This window comes from Ornithodoros turicata, unplaced genomic scaffold (genome assembly GCF_037126465.1).
Source record: "Ornithodoros turicata isolate Travis unplaced genomic scaffold, ASM3712646v1 Chromosome58, whole genome shotgun sequence".
In the NCBI taxonomy this organism is placed as follows: domain Eukaryota; kingdom Metazoa; phylum Arthropoda; class Arachnida; order Ixodida; family Argasidae; genus Ornithodoros; species Ornithodoros turicata.
In genome coordinates this window covers 315,912-335,794 of record NW_026999385.1, presented here as the reverse complement: position 1 = coordinate 335,794, position 19,883 = coordinate 315,912, and the positions used below count along the sequence as shown (strand labels likewise).

General features: G+C 46.1%; 1 protein-coding gene across 1 annotated transcript in view; it reads left to right on the top strand.

Annotated features, from left to right (window-relative positions):
• The window catches only part of LOC135374437 (palmitoyltransferase ZDHHC23-B-like), a 65,256-nt gene that overhangs the window by 10,455 nt on the left and 34,918 nt on the right, over positions 1-19,883 (top strand). Inside the window, exon 4 of the mRNA XM_064607399.1 lies at positions 5,507-5,625. Coding sequence (XP_064463469.1) covers positions 5,507-5,625 — 119 coding nt within the window. The remainder of the gene's footprint in view (positions 1-5,506; positions 5,626-19,883) is intronic.

The window sequence follows — 19,883 nt, the reverse complement described above, 5'->3', positions numbered from 1 at the left end:
AGATACAATCCAGTGAAAGTTATCGCAATATGCTGTCGCCGGCACATTGTGGCATCAGGAGTTGAACATTCATTGCCTGAGCTACACACCAACATAGCCAAGCAGTGTCATAAGACCACCACAATTTATGGTCAACTTACCAACCATCGAGCTAAACAAGAATTGGCCGATGAAGACTACAAATGTGGACGACGCAGACACGCAAGTTTGAGTTCATCCGTGCTCGGCGCCATTTGTTTTGTCACCATATAGTGCATCAGTTTTATCCACCATATAGTGGCCGACAACGCCGGTTAAGTTTGCGTCCGACGACATATCAGCGTGCACTGAAACAACACGTGACTAGCGTAAATTTTAGCTGACTATAAAATGCACATGTTGCGCGCAGAAAACTGCCAACGGCAAACTGTGACTAACCCACCCATAATATTGCAAGCACACAATTAACCAACCAACATGCCGCCCTGCTAAGCCAAATGGCTTCTAAATGTGTCCTTCGTTCGCTAAGGCGACTTGAACACATATAGAAAATTCCTGAATTTGAGTGGTTAAATAATGATGTCATGTTCTTAATCGCGGCATAACATCTTACGAAGCAGCATTTCCCCTTTTCCTTGTTTCCAGAATATGAATTTCGAGAACGGGGGTTTCACGACCATGAATATCGAGGTCCTCCCTTATTCATCCCTTGACAAAGAGAAAGCAGGGTGAAAGAAAACGGAAAGAAAGAAAAGAAAACCAGTCAGCACTGACCCGGATAGAAGCGCGGTCGCCGCTTTCAACTTTTATTACGTCACCAGTGACGTTTTTTTCTTTCTCCTCCTCGTTTGACCCGGAGGAGCGAGTCGAGTGGGAACACGCACGGCGATGTTCAAGTGTCTTTTTTTCTACGAAAAACATCGCGCACAGAGAAAATTTTCGTGTTAATCATCAAGTTAAGTTACCTGCTTCCACAACGCGTTCGGAACGGAAAATTTTTGAGATGGCTTTCAGAGCTCCTTTAAAGTAGCACAGAAGTCATTTTTAACACCCAGTTTTCTTCCTATAAAGCTGTTAAGTAGGCCAGTAAGATGCACCATGCGAAGTAATTTACACCGCAGAGTCATAATTATCGCGGAAATTGAATTTAAAATACGCCGCAAAAAGCGACCGTGCGCAACGGTGGTGAAGAGCAGTACCAGCCTGTGATCTGCCTGGAACCTCGCGCTGACGCTCTAAGGAGAACGCTCGCTGATTGGCCTAGAGAAATGTTGTCTGCTACTCCGCTGTCGTCTGCTACTTGGATGTTCGGGGTTCTGATAAAAAAGCCTTTCTCCTTGCTCGGTAATACTTCGGCCGCTCCTTCTATCCCCAGTCCTCCGGGAAAACTGGCAAAACAGGTTTACGGCGGCAAAGGGACAAGGCGCTGACCCCCACTGACCGGCGAACCAGAACGAGTCTCCTTATGCCGTCATCGGTGACGTGCCGTCATACCTCCTCATCCTCGTTATAGCTGGAGTGGCGAGTTAAGGGTGAACGCGCCGAGCTATGTTTATGTGAGTTTTTTTTCTGGGAAACAAATTGCGCACATCAAAACCTTTCGCGCTATTCGGTATAATGACACACACACTTTCATCAGATGTCTTAATCTGAAAATTTTTTGGATGGCCCTCTGTACTCCTTTAAAGGCAACCTCACAGACATCAAGTCAGTCCCTCGTCGGCACCGCTAAACTGCATGTGGGAGGGGCGCCACCCCTTCCACAGACTATGTCTACAAAACTAACTTTGGATAACGTTATCTTAAACTAAACACCGTCCCGCCTGTGTTGGTCCTGCAGCAAGGGCAATTTCTTAAAGCAGGCTTCACCTCATGCACAGAAGCATCAGGTGAAGCCCACTTTCGGGTTGTGTCGTTCATATTCGTGGAATAGTCGAATATTCAAAAAATCGAATATTGGATGTTCGATTAGCGAATCGAATAGTTCGAGCGTTTGATATTCTATTCGAATTCGAGAATTCGATTATTCGCACACCTCTAATTACAACTAATCTTTGCTAGTGTAGCGCTGTTGCTGTTGACATTCACAAGTGAATTAATGGCTGCAAAGATTGCTGCACAGGAAATACCAACAATATCCTTGTTGCCACTGCTGTTGTTACGGTCTGAGCATTTTTAATGTTAGTGTAACCATCGGAAGATATTTGGAAGTGTTTGCAAGCCGCAGGCGATCTTCAACTAAAGCTGTTGTCGACAGAGCCATTGTTGTCATCAGCAACAACATCTGTGCTATGGCTCTTTTCAGCTACATCATTAGAAATGCAGCATAATAGATGCTGCTTGCTATGGTGACATTGTTAACATTCGACGAGTCTGTAGAAACCTGAAATATGACCAACAGGGTCATGTTGTAGTTAGATTTGGTCCACTTGAAGCACAATGTGCAATATGTATGAGGCTAGATGAGTAGAGAACGTTCAGGTATTTTCTGCTCCCTGGTCCATCAGGAACAGTTCAAATGCATTCAATATTGGAGGCAAATACTACCACAACTCATTATTTCATTCTTGATCTGAATAATATTTTGTTGAATACTTCGGATAGATACATTAGGGCCTGGAAGTTCACGAAACATGCATACTTTTATAATGCGTCCTATCTCATATCCTAATGTTTCTCCACACATTACCAATCACAATGACAGAGTTTTGCAATGTTTCGTGTGCCATATAATTGCATATTTCTTTCTGATCGTCATATAATAAGATGGTTGCATTCATATTATATCATATTTTGGCGCCATTTGAACCAGTTCTTTTAATGTTTTCAATTCCCGCTATTTTACAACTGCTCACGCGTCATTTTAAAAGGAAGGTCACCAGCCCAGAACCTGTGTTCCAACTGCATGTTTAAGTTACTACGCTGCTTTTAGGCTGCTTCGCCCCGCGCCATGGACAGATTGCTCACGAAAGTTCACGAAGCGCTGATTGTCCTTGACCTTGATGTCAGCTGCGTGTTACCGTTGTTGTCAAACAAGAAGTGTGGCAATCTGTATGGGGAACATGGCGCACAAGATACACTGATACACGGGCTGTCTGTGCGAAACGAAAGTACTTAGCTTGGGTCACGCGTGCAGCACTGTTGGCAACACAAGTTTTGTCAGTTCTCCAGGGTTACATGTACCTTTGAGCAGTTAGGAGCATGCACAGTACCAACACCACCACGACTTGACAACAATTAAGGGTCAGCCAATCGGGATCGTGTTTTCAACGACCGTAGCCGATCATGAACATGCTTTTACTGGTAGTTTCTCTGGAGAAGAACCACCGTCAACCGTCGTCTGCGAGTTATGATTGAACATCCCCGCGTACTAAATAGGAAAACTTGGAAATACAGCGCAAAACGGTCTCAGTCTTTCTTGAAAGTGATTTTCGGGAAAGCATGGTAGAAAGTGCACAGAAACACGGACAGAAGACGACACCACCTGCGCTACTCACAACTCTATTATAATCAAAAGACACAAAACGCACATCGCGACGCCCCCTACGGCAGCAACAGCTTCAATCAGGGTCATCCCAAACAGAGATAAGTGGCCTCCATGCGCTGCTATCAAGGAAGAAAATCTCCCTCTCCGATAATGTTACCGATGCCTGACTCACACTGAGTCAGGCATCGGTAACATTATCGGAGAGGGAGATTTTCTTCCTTGATCAGGGCTTTCTCGGTAACAATGTAAAAGAAATGTAACGAAAGAAGCACACAGAGAAAAAATTGAATCCGTGTCATTTATCTGTAGGGACTACAGGAAGCACATTCCAGTTTACTCAAGTCTACCCAGATGATTTTGTGCAATGGTAGCAGAAAAAAAAGTGCAAAATTGGATATTTGAGAGGCAAAAATGAAAAATATAACTGAAATTGAATAAAGCCATATGGTACTGTACACATAGTTAATTTTGCGTTCCTAGTAACTTGTCAATTTGGGTTGTGGCATGTTCAGGGAATACGTTGCGGATCCTATCTTGCAAAATATGTCCGGTCTGGTAAATACCATGGACTGCTTCTGGCACACACAGCTGTCAAGTAGTGAGCAATATAATTAATTTATAATAATATAAAGTAGTGAGTCACTGGCTTTGTAAAACTTACCTGTATCGCTCTTTGCTTTTGGGTTTTATGATTTTTGCAACTTAGTGTGAAAATCGCGTGACATTTGCACAAAGGTTCATGGGGACATCGAATGCTTCCTCCTCCATTTCACGTGTCATGGACGATTTTTGGATGAAATTTAGGCAGTCTGATGTGCACTACCATCGTTTTAGACGATGAGCCTAGAAAACAGAATTTTTATTGTTTTGCGGTTACAATACGCCACTCTGCCAGTGCACGAAAGCTCACAGGCTAAAGTATATCTACATGATGTTACTGTCTCCCACATTGACGACTACCACCACCTATCAGTCAATCGTGTTCGCAATCTGTCGCATCACCGATTAGGGAGCACGTGGGTCTAGGCAACGCCATCTAGATACAGAACGTGTGCTTATAGCCTCCTCTTCCCCCTGCTCTACGTCGACATATATAGTCAGAATTCGTCAGCTGCTGCAATTCGCCGTTCTGTGAATTCAAGAACTCTGATACGATTGCAGCTAACTTGGAACCTGTAGATGAAAAGTGCAGCACGGTTTCCAGAAAATCAGCCATGGGAAAGATATGGGACTGTTTTGAGCCTCACTTTAAAGTTTAGTACGCGGGGACGTTCCATCACTGCTCCCAGGCGACGGTGGCTCGTTTCCATGGCTACGACCGCTGAAAGCTCGTTTGTGATTGGCTACCTCCGTCGGAGACCTGATCCTGAGTGGCTGACTATTAGTTGTTACGTCACGCCAACGAGTAAGCAGGTTTTCTCTATCTAGGTGGTGTTGGTCTAGGGAAGTGAATGACCCGGGGAATTCTAATATGCATCCCAATTCCATGGAAGCTACTCTTCATGACAGGCTTCTCTCTTCTTTAGAGTGTTATGATTGAGAGACTGGGTAGCACGACGTTGCACGTCGTAGTTGTCGTGCCCGCTTAGTCAACACATGAAGTGGGAAACGCCCCCCGGTGCTATTACATAGATAGGAGACTCGTGTCTTCATCGAGGCTCGGGCAACAAGAAGAAAGAGAGTGTGCGGCCTCAGTTTATTTTTATACCTCATGAGCCGCTAGCAGCGCTGATTTCTCTTACACATTTCCTACACATGGCGCTGCATATGAATAACATAGATAAGAATATGATTCTTCGGTGATTTCCATGGAGTAGAAAATTTGTTGTACACGAATATCAGAAAATATGTTCAGCGGCACAGTGAAAAATATGGTTTGGCAAAAAAGCAAAGAATGCCACTTATCTATTGAAAATTCTGACGCCCCTTCCTTTTGTAACCTGTATGAATATTTTGTGGGACTTCGGCTTTGCGGAAATGAGGTGATGACTTGCAAGGAAAAAAAAAATTATCCTTCATACTGCTTTCACTTATTGGTAGGTGGAGGAAATCCAGGAGCCCACCAAGTGTGGAGTGTGCCATGTGGTTCGGCCAGCCAGGTGCAGCCATTGTTCCATCTGTGGGCACTGTGTCTTGCGCAGGGATCATCATTGTGTATGGTAAGTTCCTTTCCATCTTCCTTCATTCACCAGGCACGAGCACACAAATTATGATGCGCTTTAATAGCACTGTGCTCGTTTTTCCCATTCTGTCTTTGCAGTTTTTATTTTAAGAATTTCGATCGTGCCGACAGACTAGGTGTCTATGTACTACATTTATGGCCACTTCCAGTAGCCAGTCTGAGGTAATTCGATGGTTTACTCCCAAGATATGTGCGATATTGCTATAGTATTTTTGACTACCGTATTTGCACAATTCTAACATGCCCCTGAGTCTAACGTGCAGGTGAATTTATATGAGGAAAATTCAAAAACTTGCCAAAAATGCTACATAACTCTTCAAAAACACATTTATGACCAGAAGATGCAGTTACGTGGTGAGAATATGACTAGCACATACAGTGAAAAAGCAAAAATAAGTAGTAAAAAGATCGTTATCAGATCATTCAGTTTCGCTCTTGGTGCCGGACGAGTTTCCTTTGTCGCTGTCGAGAGGCCACAAGTAGTCGTCCTCACTTCCATCCAAAGGAAATCCCGCATTTTTTAAATGCTTTTGCAACCATGGACATCAGCAGTTGCTTCCAGGCACCACACACCTACCTTTTGAGTTCGCCGATTGTGACCTTCTTTATTCTTCCTGCCGGGGTTAACGCGTGGTCGTCACCAAGAAGCCACTCGTTGTACGCTGCACGCACGTTATCTTTAATGGGCTTATTTAAACAGACATCCAGTGGCTGGAGTTGGGAAGTCATCCCTCCAGGGATGATTACGAGGTCCGTGCGGCAGGCAGCCAACTTGTCTTTAACACGTTCACTAATGTGACACCGGAAAGAATCCAAAACTAGCATTGAGCGCACGCCCAGTTCGGCTCCAGGCCTCTTCCGCCACACGGAGTCGATCCAGTCAATGACCAAATCGTTATCCATCCAACCTTTCATATGGACTCTGACCTCCACGTCTGCAGGAAACGTCATATCCTTAGGCAGAGTCTTTCTTTTAAAAATTAAGAAGGGCTTGAGCTTCTGCCCGTCCGCCGTGCAACACAACATCGCAGTGATCCTGCTCTTTTCGTTTCCGGACGAAAGGAGCCGCACTTGCTTTGCACCTTTTGTGTCCACACTGTAGTTCGACGGCATATCAAAAAATATTGGCGTTTGGTCAGCGTTTCCAATCTGACCCGGCATGTAGTCGTTTGCCCTGCGAAGTCGGATAACAAACTGCTGGAACGCAGTCAACTTCTCCTCATATTCCTCGGGAAGCCTTTGGCAGATGCTCGTCCTTCGCCTCAGCGAAAACCCTTTTCGTTTCATGAACTTCGAGATCCAGCTCCGGCTGGCTCGAAAGCAAGATGGCGGAATCTCGTATGAGCGTGCCAGTTGGAGCGCTTTCACTTTTATGATCTCCGTCGAGACGGGACGTTGACCTAGCCGTAATTCCTTGATGTAATCCGCAAGAGCGTCTTCCAGCTGGGGAAACCGACCTTGTCGTGGCCCATTAAAACCTTTCCTCGTAGATTTGCAGTTGAAAATCCTGTCCTTTTGTTTCCTCCACTCACGGACGCACGTTTCCGGAACACTGAAGAGACGTGAAGCTGCTCGATTTCCATCCTCTTCTGCTGACTGGATCACTTTTCGCTTGAAACAAGCTTGATAATGACGGCGGTGCTGTGGCATCGTGGAGCACGTTGTCACACGTCCGAAACCACGTGTAACAGATATCCGATATCAGCAAACGTGTGATCATGTGACCAGGTGGTTGTGCCGATGACGATGGGCCAACCGCCCTTCACCGAGTACTCGTTAGCATTTGACTTAGGCGGCAGTTCTTGGCACCCGATTGTAACGCGCACCTGGTTTTGAGCACCAATTTTGCCGAAAAAAAGTGCGCGTTAGAATCGTGCAAATACGGTATTCCTTTCAGTAGCATACAGGTTTGTCTCTTCGACTACAGTATTTTCTCGAATCTAAGATGACCCCTCACCCACTTCGCGACGTGCGATTTTGGAAAAAAAGTTAATAAACAAAAAACAGTCTGTAAGTCGAGAGTAGGAAGGAGACTGCTTATTCGCTGTCATCATTCAGAGAAACTGTTCTCCTTGTCACTTTCATCCCAAAGCAACTCGTCCTCTGATCCATCCAATGCGTTGGATATGGCGCACTTCTTGAAAGCACGCACGACTATGTTGTCGGATACGTCCCTCCACGCGTCCATCACCCACTGCGCCAAAAGGCTTAGAGGTGCACGTTTCAAACATCCAATAGCTGTGAGTTTGTGATCCCGTTCAGCCATCTACTCCGTGTACGTCTTCCGTATTCTGTCCTTCACAGGCTTATTTATACACGCATCCAGGGGCTGCAACTGGGATGTCATCCCAGCTGCTTCCCATCCGCTGTGCAGGCCAACATTACTGTGATCCTTTGCTTCTTGTTGCCTGTTGTGCGAATCTTCACCTCCTTCACACCAACAGAATCAACAGTGCAGCTCATGGGCATATCAAAGTACAGCAGAGTTCGGTCTGCATTGCCTATTTGGCTCAGCATGTATCCGTGCTGCTGACGGAGCTTGATGGCATACGCTGGAAGGAGACGAGCTTTTCCTCGAAATAGGCAGTTAGCCGCTTGCAAACCAATGTTTGATGGCACAGTGAAAAGCCAGCCCTCTTCATAGAGCGTTTGACCCAACAACTGCTTGCCTTGAACTCCACATGAGGAATCCCACGCCGTCTTGTGATCTTTCTTCCTTTCACTTTTATCATCTCACACCTTCTCCATTGGGGGATGCATGGGGGGATGCACCTTCTCCGTTCCTCTTTGATGAAGCCTTAGAAGACATGCAGAGAAACATTGGTAAACGGTTTACATAGTATAAAAGTTTAGCTTACGGCACTTAACTCAATCCGTGCTCGGAACACTATACAAAGCGTGATAAATACGTGGTCATCGGCTTTCTTACACAATGGTTAATAACATTGTTGTGAACAATAAGTAGGTGCATAGCAGTGCAACACATTGAACAACGTGTAACACTGTAACCTTCAAACTCAAACTTAACCCACATGTCTGGTAGCAGATGTGAGCAGATGTGGCTTCAAAAGAAATATACGGATAACTCATAAAAGAAACAACTCTAGTGACCGTGAAACTGTGGTGCATTTCATTCAGTATCAATACTGTCATCGCTGTCACCATGTGTCGCGCTGTTTTATGCGATACATGTCACTTGGTAAGACCTCGTCGATCACCATGAGACCTCAGTATTTCGTCTGAGTTTTCGTAGGCTGCCCAGTATGAATTGGGAGTCTGCGGACAACAACGATATCTCCTACGGCGTACTGTGGGGGTGTATTTCTTTGCAAATTATAACGTTGCGCTTGTTGTTGCTGCTGAGCTTCGATTGATTCCAACCGTATTGCCGTACTTTCTTAATGCTTTCTCACGGTTCTTCGTCGACATACAGTGGTCGCATGCAACTGTCGCTGTGTCTCGCATGGAAGCCATATAACATCTCGAACGGTGTCTTTCCTGTTGTCTTGCTGCAACTGTTATTTAGGTTTATTTGAATTTGTTCGAGATTTTTGTCCCAGTCTTTATGATCAGGACGCTCAATTGACATAGCAATGCGGGGGATTAGTTGTCGGATTACCCTCTCAACTTGACAGTTTCCTTGCGATCGTTGCCTAGATACCTTTGTATGAGTGGTACCTTTCTCCCTGCAATATGCCTGGAACTGTGCAGATGTAAAGGCAGTGCCCCTGTCAGTAATGATGCACTTAGGCACGTCGTACTCGTTAATGTACTTATCCAAACACTTAAGTACCGCACTCGCGGAAATGTTGTTGAGCGCAAAAAGTTGGACATATTTTGAGAAGCTATCCACTATTACGAGAATTTCTTGGTTACGGCTTGAGCTCGGTGGGAATGGCCCCAAGTGATCAAGGTGGATCACCCCGAATGGTCTCTCAGCTGGATGGATAGGGTGGAGCATTCCTGGTTTCTTTCATGCTGGTGTCTTGTGAAAAAGGCACTCTAAGCATTGTGAGATGTGCCTCCTAACATATTTTCTCGTTCCGGGGAACCATGTTTAGTCATGTTTCGTCCATGGTTTCGTCCACGTGACTGTGTCCCATCAGTGATGCTTTACTGTCACTGCCTTGCAGTTGCTTTTCGGAATAACAAACAATTTTTTGCCTGCTGAAGTCTCCTCAGCCGTTTTTCAGCACAAACCCTTTCACTTCACCTTTTTCTCATTTACTTTGCTCTTCTGGCTGCTTCTTCAAAATTCCTATGAAGTGGCATAATTCGTCATCACTTATTTGGATGGCAAGAACCCGTTCTTCCTCACTGGTGGTGTACCACACGTCAAACCTCTCTTCTATGCTTTTCTCTTCGGGTGGCGAAACTGGTGCGCTACTTAGGGTGTCTACATGGCTCATCTTCGTACCCTCCCTGTGGTAGTAAAGTACGTGGAATTGGACTTTCGTTCGTCTTGGCTTTGGTGTCCATTAGTTTCCTCATCATGCGGTTACGTTCCGCCTCTTGCAATTTTATTAATTCCAGAAGTTGCTGGACATACTGCCCGGCCATCACATCCGAAGTTTCTGAGCTGTTGTCATCGTCCGCCTTCGCATTTGCATCATCAGTGGTGCTTGTAGTGGTGCTTGCGATGCCTACGCCGTCACTTCGTAACTTAGGTGGCATCTTCGGTGATCAGACTCCGTTGTCCCACTTGTGGCAACAGAGATTAGCTTGTAGAATCCCATTTCTGAATAACGCGAAGCTTCGCAGCCATCGTACGCGTAACTCGTGTGTACAAAAAGAAATACGAAGCTTCGTTGCCGTCGTAGGGCACTTATGCCCAGGGCCAGCTCTGGCCGAGAGATGCTGAGTCGAGACAACATGCTGTAGAGGAGGTGGAGTTCCTCTACATGAGCCCCAACCGACGGTGATGGTATGCCACGGAGAGGCGATGACTGTGGCCTATCTCCATGGCTGCGCCGGTGGAACTGAGGCAGGTGCCCCAGGCGCGTGGCCATCTTCGTCGTTGTCCACAGGCCGCTACAATGTCTTCACACTTTGAGAACAGACTCTTTTATTTTGCACTATGTACAGTAAACGAAATCGGAGCATTGGATTACGTGAGTAACGATATGCTGCGTTAGGCACGTACAGACCACCCTGCCGGGGAAGCGTACCCTTGTCTGTGCTATCTTCTTGCAGCTTATGACCAATGTCTCAATGAGGGCAAACACAAGCACTTTCCATGTTTATGTCTGACGTGTCAGAGTACAGTCCACACTTGCGTCACTGGGTGCCATTTCCATGACCAAGCTGCTCCCATGCATTGGATAGTCCTAGCTCACCATAGCCGTATAATGTACACCTGTCGACGCCATGGCGAAATGGAGAACGAGAGACTGATACTCACAGCAAGATGGGCACGCCTTGGCACTCGGCACGGCTTGCTCCACCCACGTGGTGTCGGCTCCCTCCCGCCATTAGCCTCTAAGCGACATGCAGCACGCTTCGCACTCTTCTCCTCCTCTTTTCTCTTGAAGCCGAAATTGGAATCTAAGATGGCCCCGAACTTTAGAAAACAGAATTTTGGAAAAAAACGTCTTAGATTTGAGAAAATACGGTATGTGCACAAATACGTTGTCAAAGAAATATTTGGAGAAAAACTGAATGTCGTCCATCTCAGGGTCATAGCCGTCTGCCGGCCTCATGACATCCGGAAAGGTGCGGTCCCACACCCGAGTCGTCATTGACTGCACCCAACTTGGTACTTGTTCGTCAGAGTCTCATTCGTCGTAGGAATGAGAGGAACTCGTCGCTCCTTGTGGAAGAGGCCTGACCGCGATGTAAAACATTGCTGACATTTTCAGCATCTTCATGTGACAATGATGATGCACCGTCCTCGTTGACAAGAGACACAGCGGACCGTAAACTGTTGTTGTTTCTACCTGCGTCGTGTCAGGATCCTCATCGGAATCCGTGTCCATGTTCGAGTCACTGACATCCTGGAGGGAGAAAAGGAGGTCCACAGCTTCTTCTTGCGATAAGCTTGACCTCTTTCTTTCTCAGCACTTCGCTTCATGCTTCTGGCATCTCAACAGAGTAGCAAACTGTATGAAAGCACTGGATATTAGCAACGGATGACACAGTGGGAAGCATACCACCACACCGTTATCGTATGTTCTCCCGTAACGATTGGGTGGCATGAATTCTCGCCCCTGTTAGGAAACCATACCACCTAACCACTCGCAAGACAATGCTGACCAGAAAGACGGCGCAAAGTATCAAAATATTCTTTATTAGCTTACCTTTTGCCGGAGCAAAACTAAACAAGAAGAAGATGGCGTCTTAGATTGCAGTGAAGCGTGAAAACAAACCTGAAACGAAGCAGGGTTGCCTAACCAGCTGAAATGAAACTGACATGTGTTTATGAAACCATCACCTAGATAGCAACACGGGTTTGGGAACATATTTCCCACAGTGTTTTCTTGTCAGAAATTCCAACCGTGTGACCATGTCATCAAGTGACCTCCAAAGCCTGCGGTTGCCGTGATGATTAATATAGCAGTGCTGTCATTGGCCGCAAAATTGACATGTGCAAGGGGTGTGGCGAACCCCACGTGCAGGCAGGCACAGTGTCACAGGATGACGCAATGCTGTCACGCACGAAAGTAGGGGTGTGCAAATGATGTGAATTATTTTGACAACTTTCTTAATGAAAAAGTGGGGTATGCAAATTATGCGAGTAATTATGGTACTTTCGAAAGAGTACAAATGCAGAATCACGGGTGATAATAAAAACATTACGAAGTAAGGCTGTTTGCACAGTGGTATCTTCGCCTTGGGTGAACACGTACGAAGCGAACGCAGATAGTTGGATGCTCCTTGGTTGTGCCTTCGCACATCATTTTTAGCCATATCCCACTCTGCGGCATTATATTGCTGTGCTTAGGCCAGCATGTATTCTGTGTTACCAAAACTTGGACGCACACCACCAGTCAACATGGCCGCTTATCCACAAGAGATCTTGAAAATCGGATTGTACGCCCATCCTTCTTGTCAGATGCCTCCACGTAGTAATGACTGAAAATCATTTGTTGTCGCCTCTGCACAAGTTATTTCAACAAATAATCAACGGAAAGGCTGAAGGCATGACCCCGGCTCCGTGTCCTGAACCACCGACGAGGACTGTCCGCTGAGTGGAGGTTTGACACGACTTTGAGGGCAGTGCTAGTGTTGAGAGCATTTGGTGCAACGCTTTGAAACTGGAACCGAGCTCAACTAGCTCTGCGAACTTGGTTCTGTGTTGAGTGTCTTTGGTGCAACCGGGGATAAGTGACTAATAAGAGCACACAGCTTTGGCACATCAAACCTCCAGGTGTCTGGAGGAGGAGACACAGTTTTGTTTTCTGTTAAAGACTTTGAGGTAGCTAGGCTTTTTCTTTTCTCTGTGGTGTTGCTGTGACCTTTCTTCTCCCCCATCATTTGCTGGGTGTAGATGAGGGTTGATGGTCCAAAATAGGGCCCCTGCATATTTTGTGGGCTCACTGCCGGAGGACGCGTTATTGTGTACTCGCTTAAAAAAACTTGTATTGCGAGTGACTGTTGTCCGTCCACATTTTGCAAAGATCTGTGAACCACAAATCTGAGCCACCTCATATGGCACTGGGTTGAAGCCTAGGCAATGGTGGTATTGTTGTGTTGTGGTTGCTTGCACAAGATGTTGTCTCCAACTCTAAAGTCATTGTGATGAGGTTCGTCTCTTCATGCCAGCATAATGCTTGTGCTTGAGCCGGTTTTCATTGTCGATGGAGTCTGTGGATTCAGGAGGGGGCTCCATTCTCTCCACTTCTGGGAGTGAGAGGTCCATGTCGTGGCCGAAAAGCAACTTGTAGGGGGGCAATCTCAGTATAGGAGTGCAATGTTGCTCTGTAAGCTGAGGGGAAAATGTGGAGCCCTTTCGTCCAATCTTTGTTCCTGAGTGATGATGCTTGAATGAAGCGTTTGAGGGTTCGCATAAAGCGTTTGGCTTCTCCATTGGCCTGTGGCCAGTTATGCGTGACTCTGTGATGTCTAGTGCCAAGGTTTGCAGTGAAGTTCTTGAAGTCCAGTGACTGAAATGGTAGGCCATTGTCTGTTTGAAGGATGCAAGGGATTCCAAACAGACTGAACGTAGCTTCCAAGAATCGAGTTTCCATTGTGGACGTTAGGTTCGACAAAATGTGTACTATTGTGTAACATAAGAAGTCATCAGAAGACACGTAGTTCTGGCCGGCTGAAAGTGCACTTGCTGGGATTTATGGTGAGTCCAGACAGTTGTAGTCTCGACAGTGTAGCTTTGATGGCTGCGTCTTGTTCCTCTTGGGTTTTCCCAAGCACCAGTATGTTGTCACTGATGCTGATGACGTTAGAGATGCCACTAAGAGCCTGTCAGGTGGAATCCTGAAATATTTCTGCAGCAGTGTTGATGCCAAATATTAGTCTCTTGTAGCAATAGAGACCGTTGTGCGTCGCAAACGTGGTTATTATGCGAGAGTCAGAGTTGAGTTCCAGTTGATGGTATCCGTTTTGTAGGTTGAGATTTGTACTGTGGCTCCATTGAGTGTGGTGATAATGTCACCTACTGTTGGGCAAAACGCGTCTCTCTCGTGTGATGGCTTAGTTTGTGCACCATGTGTCTACACACAATTTGATTTCTTCCCATTTTTTAACCAATTTAGCCATCCCTTAGCCATTTTTTCATTGTCTTCCCAGTGTTTCGGCTTTTGTACTATCACAACTGGTGATACCCATGAGGCGTAGCCCCATCTGTGATTAAATCTGTCCACTTTGCTAGTCAGCGCTGTGCCCTGTGTTGTGGAAACTCATAAAATATCCGCTCTGTAGAGAAAATATCTGACTGAAGCTTCGCTGCTCTGTAATCGCCACCGTGTTTCTCATGCGGAGGAAACAGATACACACCCGCTCTCCACAGTGGACATATACACACTACTTTATTGTAAAAACAAGTGAAAACTAACATATACAGTGAAAGAGAGAGGGAAAGTCTTCAACTTCCAGAAAGACAGGGAGCTCATCTCTCGCCTTCGGGGTCCCCCACACGCGGGTGTCCCGCTGTGCCTGCCCTCAGGGCACGTATACCAAACCCCCCGGGCTGAAACACTTCCTGGAACAGTTCCACGACATGCCCCCTTGTCCACTCCGCCAAAGTGCACAGTGATGGCGAACACTATGAATGCTGCAACACCCTGTGCTTCTCTGTTGTCGGTGTTTTTCGCGTGGTATGTCCATGGATGCTGTATTTCCATGGATGTGGCCCCTTTGGCTTCTTCAGTGATGTCTAAAGCAAGCAGTAGGATTATTTGTCTCCGCTTTCTCGCATAGTGCAAATGGTGCATAGTGCAATGGTGGCTGTGCAACTGGAAGAACATTCTTGTCCACGTGCAAGTGAACTTGGATGTTTAATTTTCCTACGCCGGTGCATAAGGCTCTAAAACGATCCAAGGAGCAGTCAGCGTTGTCAACCTTGTAGGCCACCTGTACAAGTCCTAAGTTTGTTGCAGCTGTGAAGCTGAGTATGGAGCTGGTGGGATGTTCAATGACGAATACATATGTCATCATTGGTAGACCTTCCTTTGTTTTGTAGTGTGACAGTAAACGTCCCGATGCTGGGTAGTGTTTACTGTGACCCAAACATGTAGATGCGAGTGTTTGTGCTTTCGACTATTGCATCTGTCCACAGCAGCGTGAGTGTGTCCCTGCTGATAACTGAAACTGATGCACCAGTGTCAATGGTGAACATTATCATTAAAGGAGCAGTCTAGAGGCCCACAACTTTTTTTCTGTTTTTGGTCAGTATGGAATGTTAGGCGGCCGAAAACAGTTTTCCCACAATTAGTGCAACCGTAGCTAAATTGGGACGCCTGCAATAGCTCCCCGAACCTCCCGCGCGCGAAACACCCTCCTTCGCCTTCACGATAGGCACGTGATGAGCGCCACCACACACGTCACTATGTGACGCAAGTGGTGAGGACGCTCCTCATTGGACTTGGGATCACATGATCGAGGTGAGCAACATCGCCCAGGCCCGAGCGTCTGCTACCGCTTGGGAGACGCCATGCGTTCTCCGGCTTCGTGATGTCCGAAACGGAGGGTTTGAAGGCTGTCAACGACACAACCACGATTTTTTGGGACCGCAGGCACCACGGGAAGAACGAGTGGTGCAGCCCGAAATTAACTGCGTTTGTACAGCAAAAACCCCGTGCTTCTCGACAGTGTGCAGCCTGTCCGACAGTTTTCACCGCGCAGTTGGTTCAGTGGCTAACAGGTGGCGCCACAATACCGCTTCCACAATACCGCTTCGCAATAGCTTTCTGCTGCTGTGAATTCTGAGATTGCACAGAAGCCACGGATATATTACTCTTGTGATCGTAATCTTATTTTCTCAGGCTGCGTATATGCTTCTTCTTTTAAAGAAAACGTGATATAAATCATATAAATAATAGAAGTCAACAAGAAGCAGCTAGCAATGTTCGTAGCAGACGGTTTTTCCTACGAACGAATGAGGGGCTCTCTACCACGAACGTCACACTAGAGTGGGTGTGGTCTGCAGTTGGAGCGCTCCGGCCTGTCACCGCGGCAGCGATTTTCCAAATTAATTGCACCGTGGTGATACAACTTTGGACAGAAATATTTTGTGGGAATGCTTTTCACATACTGCTTTACAAGATGACAGCAGTTTTGGGCCATGTTAGATACCACTTTAATGCTCCTTTAACACGACCAGGAGTGGTGTTCTGCAGTAGGGTTGTACAGTGTTCTTGTGGGCATACATTTCAAACAGCTTGTTAAAGTCAGGGATCGCAACTGTTATTTTTTGGTGTTTGGTTCAGGTCTAGAATAGAAAAAAATTGAGGTTTGAACCCATTCCAAAGTGGTTCACTGAAGCTAAAAATATTGATTTTCTGATATTTTCTGAGAAGTACACAAAATAGGACTTTCTTTCACTGAAATGTGATTTCATAGTACTCGGCAAGAAGAAATTTGTCTGACAAGTGTAGTACAGTGGCAAAGCGGTCAGTGCGTTGTACATAGCCTTGGCATGTAAGTTACAAGACAACAGAGAAAGCACAGATTGTAATACTTGTTGGAATGGTACTGTATGCGACACGGTTGTCTGAAATCTGCGAGCGCGTGTCAGGCTGGTGTAGCGACCCGAGGTCGTCACTTAGTACCGCCTTCGCCTCACTTCCGTGACTAGTAATGCACCCTAGCGGTGACTACGCTGTGACAACGCCACCAGACGGGAGAGATGGTCTGATAATGTCGCGTCGTCTGCAAGCTTTTCCTCGTGCGCTCTGTTCATGAGGACATTAAGGAAGTGAGGCATTTGGAAGAGTTTTGCGATTGTCCGTAGGACTCCATTTTCGTCAACAAGGTGCCAGTGCTGATAAGTAAATAAATAAAAGTTAAGCTCCAATGAAGTGCCACTTCAAGCAGTGGCAGAAAATATGGTACATCTAAGGAAATCATTACCACATTGAACCCTCGTTCATGTGAATTTTGGCTAGCAACTTCGTGAAAGCACTAAATTTTTCTTGAAATCACATTTTGAGAACGTAATCGAACCATTGAAGCTCCGCAGTATGGTTTGCGAGTCAAACGCTGAGGGACTGGTTTGCTGAAACAGAACTTTTGCCTGAATGCTTCCGTGAAGCAGAAACAGTTTCAAATTAAAAAAAAAAAAGAAAAAAAAAATCACATTCACACGAATTGTTTTTGTGTTCCAGAGTGTGTATTTTAATGTACATTGGGACCCAGTGCACAAAAGAAAGAAAAAAATAAGACAAAGGTGGGCTGAAATATTTGTTTACCACATGTACTAGTCTTTCAATCAATGTGAAACTCTTTGTAGCAGTTCTTTGTGGATGTTATGCGAAGAAACACCTTGCAGGTGGTGCACCTGAACTTTGTTCGCTGAGAGCATCCAAGTTTACGACACCTTGATGATGATTCTTGGTTTATGAGCTCTGGCATGTGTTGTGCCCTAGAGTACTATGTGGGTTTCAGTGGTAGGGGTGCAACCTTCATCCTAGGAAGCTCCCTTGGAGCTTCATCATAACTTGAAGTGTCAGCTTGCTCACTTGGAAGGAGGTGGTGAGCAAGAGTTATCTTGAATTCTAGCAAGCCAAGGATGTCCTTCTTGGCTTTATATAAATGAATGCAGTCTGCCTTGTACTAGAGCCAAGAGTTAACAGCTGCAAGATCAACTAAGAATATTATGGTTCATACCATCCACTCTTCGGTTTATTTTGTTGTAGGGTAAAGGCTCAGCATACTGTCACGTAGATCAACCCCACCCATGTTCTTGGTGTAGTTCTCAACAATAGTAGGATGGGGGGGCTCTCTTGATACACCTTTCCTTTCTTCGACCACCTACGGCTGGTGCCGAATGGCTACTCACCTATGTGGTTAGAGTCCAGTGTGATGGGCTTATTGTCGAACCACTTAACCAGGCACACACCTGACGAAGCATTGAACACTTGGCAACTAAACCCCCCCTCTTTATGAACAATTTATCTTCCGTTTCTCCGTTTCCATTCTTCTCCTTCATTCATCTTCCATTTTTGCACCTTTTGGAATTTGTTTTTTTTTTTCATGATTGTGCCTGTTCCTTGCATGTCCTTCTGGGCAAGTGCCTCCATCAGAGGCAGTGTAGTGAAATTTCTGTCGAGGAATATACCGAGGTTCCCTTCGGCAGCATATCTGTCAAGTGCATGACAACAGTGGGGCCTAATCCCAGGCTCAGATTTGCTCTGCCATGCAGGGATGCTCTTTCCTGCTAAATTTCAAAATCGAGGACCAAAACCCTACGGGCTCGAAAGCACTAAGTTCTTCAACCCAGTTGAATGCGGCTTGCCAGGCACACACTGCTTCGAGGTTGTAACACCTTTGAACGTTACTACACTGGCGACCGCTTATAACGTATGTCGTGGGACTGCCGAAAATCCACACTATAAGCGGTACCGGTACCAAATATCATATGTTTAGGCCAATACATACCCAAGATTGAGCACCTACCTTTCTGTTGTACCATGTTATGCACTGGAGTGAACAGCGTGGGGATCCCTTGCTGAGAAAATAATTTATTCAACGTTCTCATGGAGCCTGAAACGCTGTGGTTTTTGTCTGGCATAGTTTACAGACCTTGTCTCACACGTGCGTCCCCAACAACGGCGTGGCAACTGAATGCCTCGTCACTTGATCCATTCTGGGTGCAGAAATCCTTTAGTTTCTGCGCACACACTATCGCATCTTTGCGGGACATCTCTGCTGCCGCAAAGTCCCGATCATCATCATCAGAGTCATTTTCCAGCACGCATGCCTCACGGTCCTGGACGGCTTGCACTATCGCTTCATCGGTGGCTGTTCGCTCGCAGATGCAGACATTGGTGCCCGCCAAAAGTGTCCGCTGAAGAAACAGTTGTTCTTTACAAGATCGTTCGATAAGCTTTGCGAGTTCATCGTGTCTCGATGGCACGGGCGGCCTAATGCAAAGAAGAGTCAGAAACTTTCCTGGTGGCCAACCTCCTTGCAAGACACCCTCGCTTGCTTCCGTCACGTGGAGATAACAGAAGCGTTTTCCAGGATGAGTGATTCACGCTTCGGAATTCGCTGACAGATGCGCTCTGTCCTCCCATGACTGCACTATAACCGGTATCCCACGTCCGGATGGACCATTATAAGCGATATTCCTATACATTATGTTCTATGGGAAGAATATTGGGGGTCGGGAAATGTCCGCATTATAAGCGGTCCCGCACTGTAAGTGGTTACGTAAAATTGGTCTACACAGTATTTGCTCATCAACAGTCACAGCTGGTGCCTAGGCAGCTTATGACGAGCCTCTTTTGACTTGATTCAGTAGTGGTCTTACTTTCCACAGCCGATCAGTTTTCTTCTCGTTGTCAGTAACGTCCAGATTGTTGACTGCTTTGAGGTTGCTTCTGATAATGAAGAACCTGTCCCTCATAATGACATCGACAATCGTAAGAAGTTGCGGTGAGTTGGCCCTGTACATGCGTATGTTTGGGTACCCCAGGCAGCTCACGATGAAGGTGGCACCAACGAAATGCTTCATTTCTGCAGCAGAGGTGTTCAGCACTTTGCCTGATTGCTGGTGATAGGAATGTTAGTTGCGTGTTGCAGTGTGTCATAATAATTAGTAATTATTATGAAATAACTATT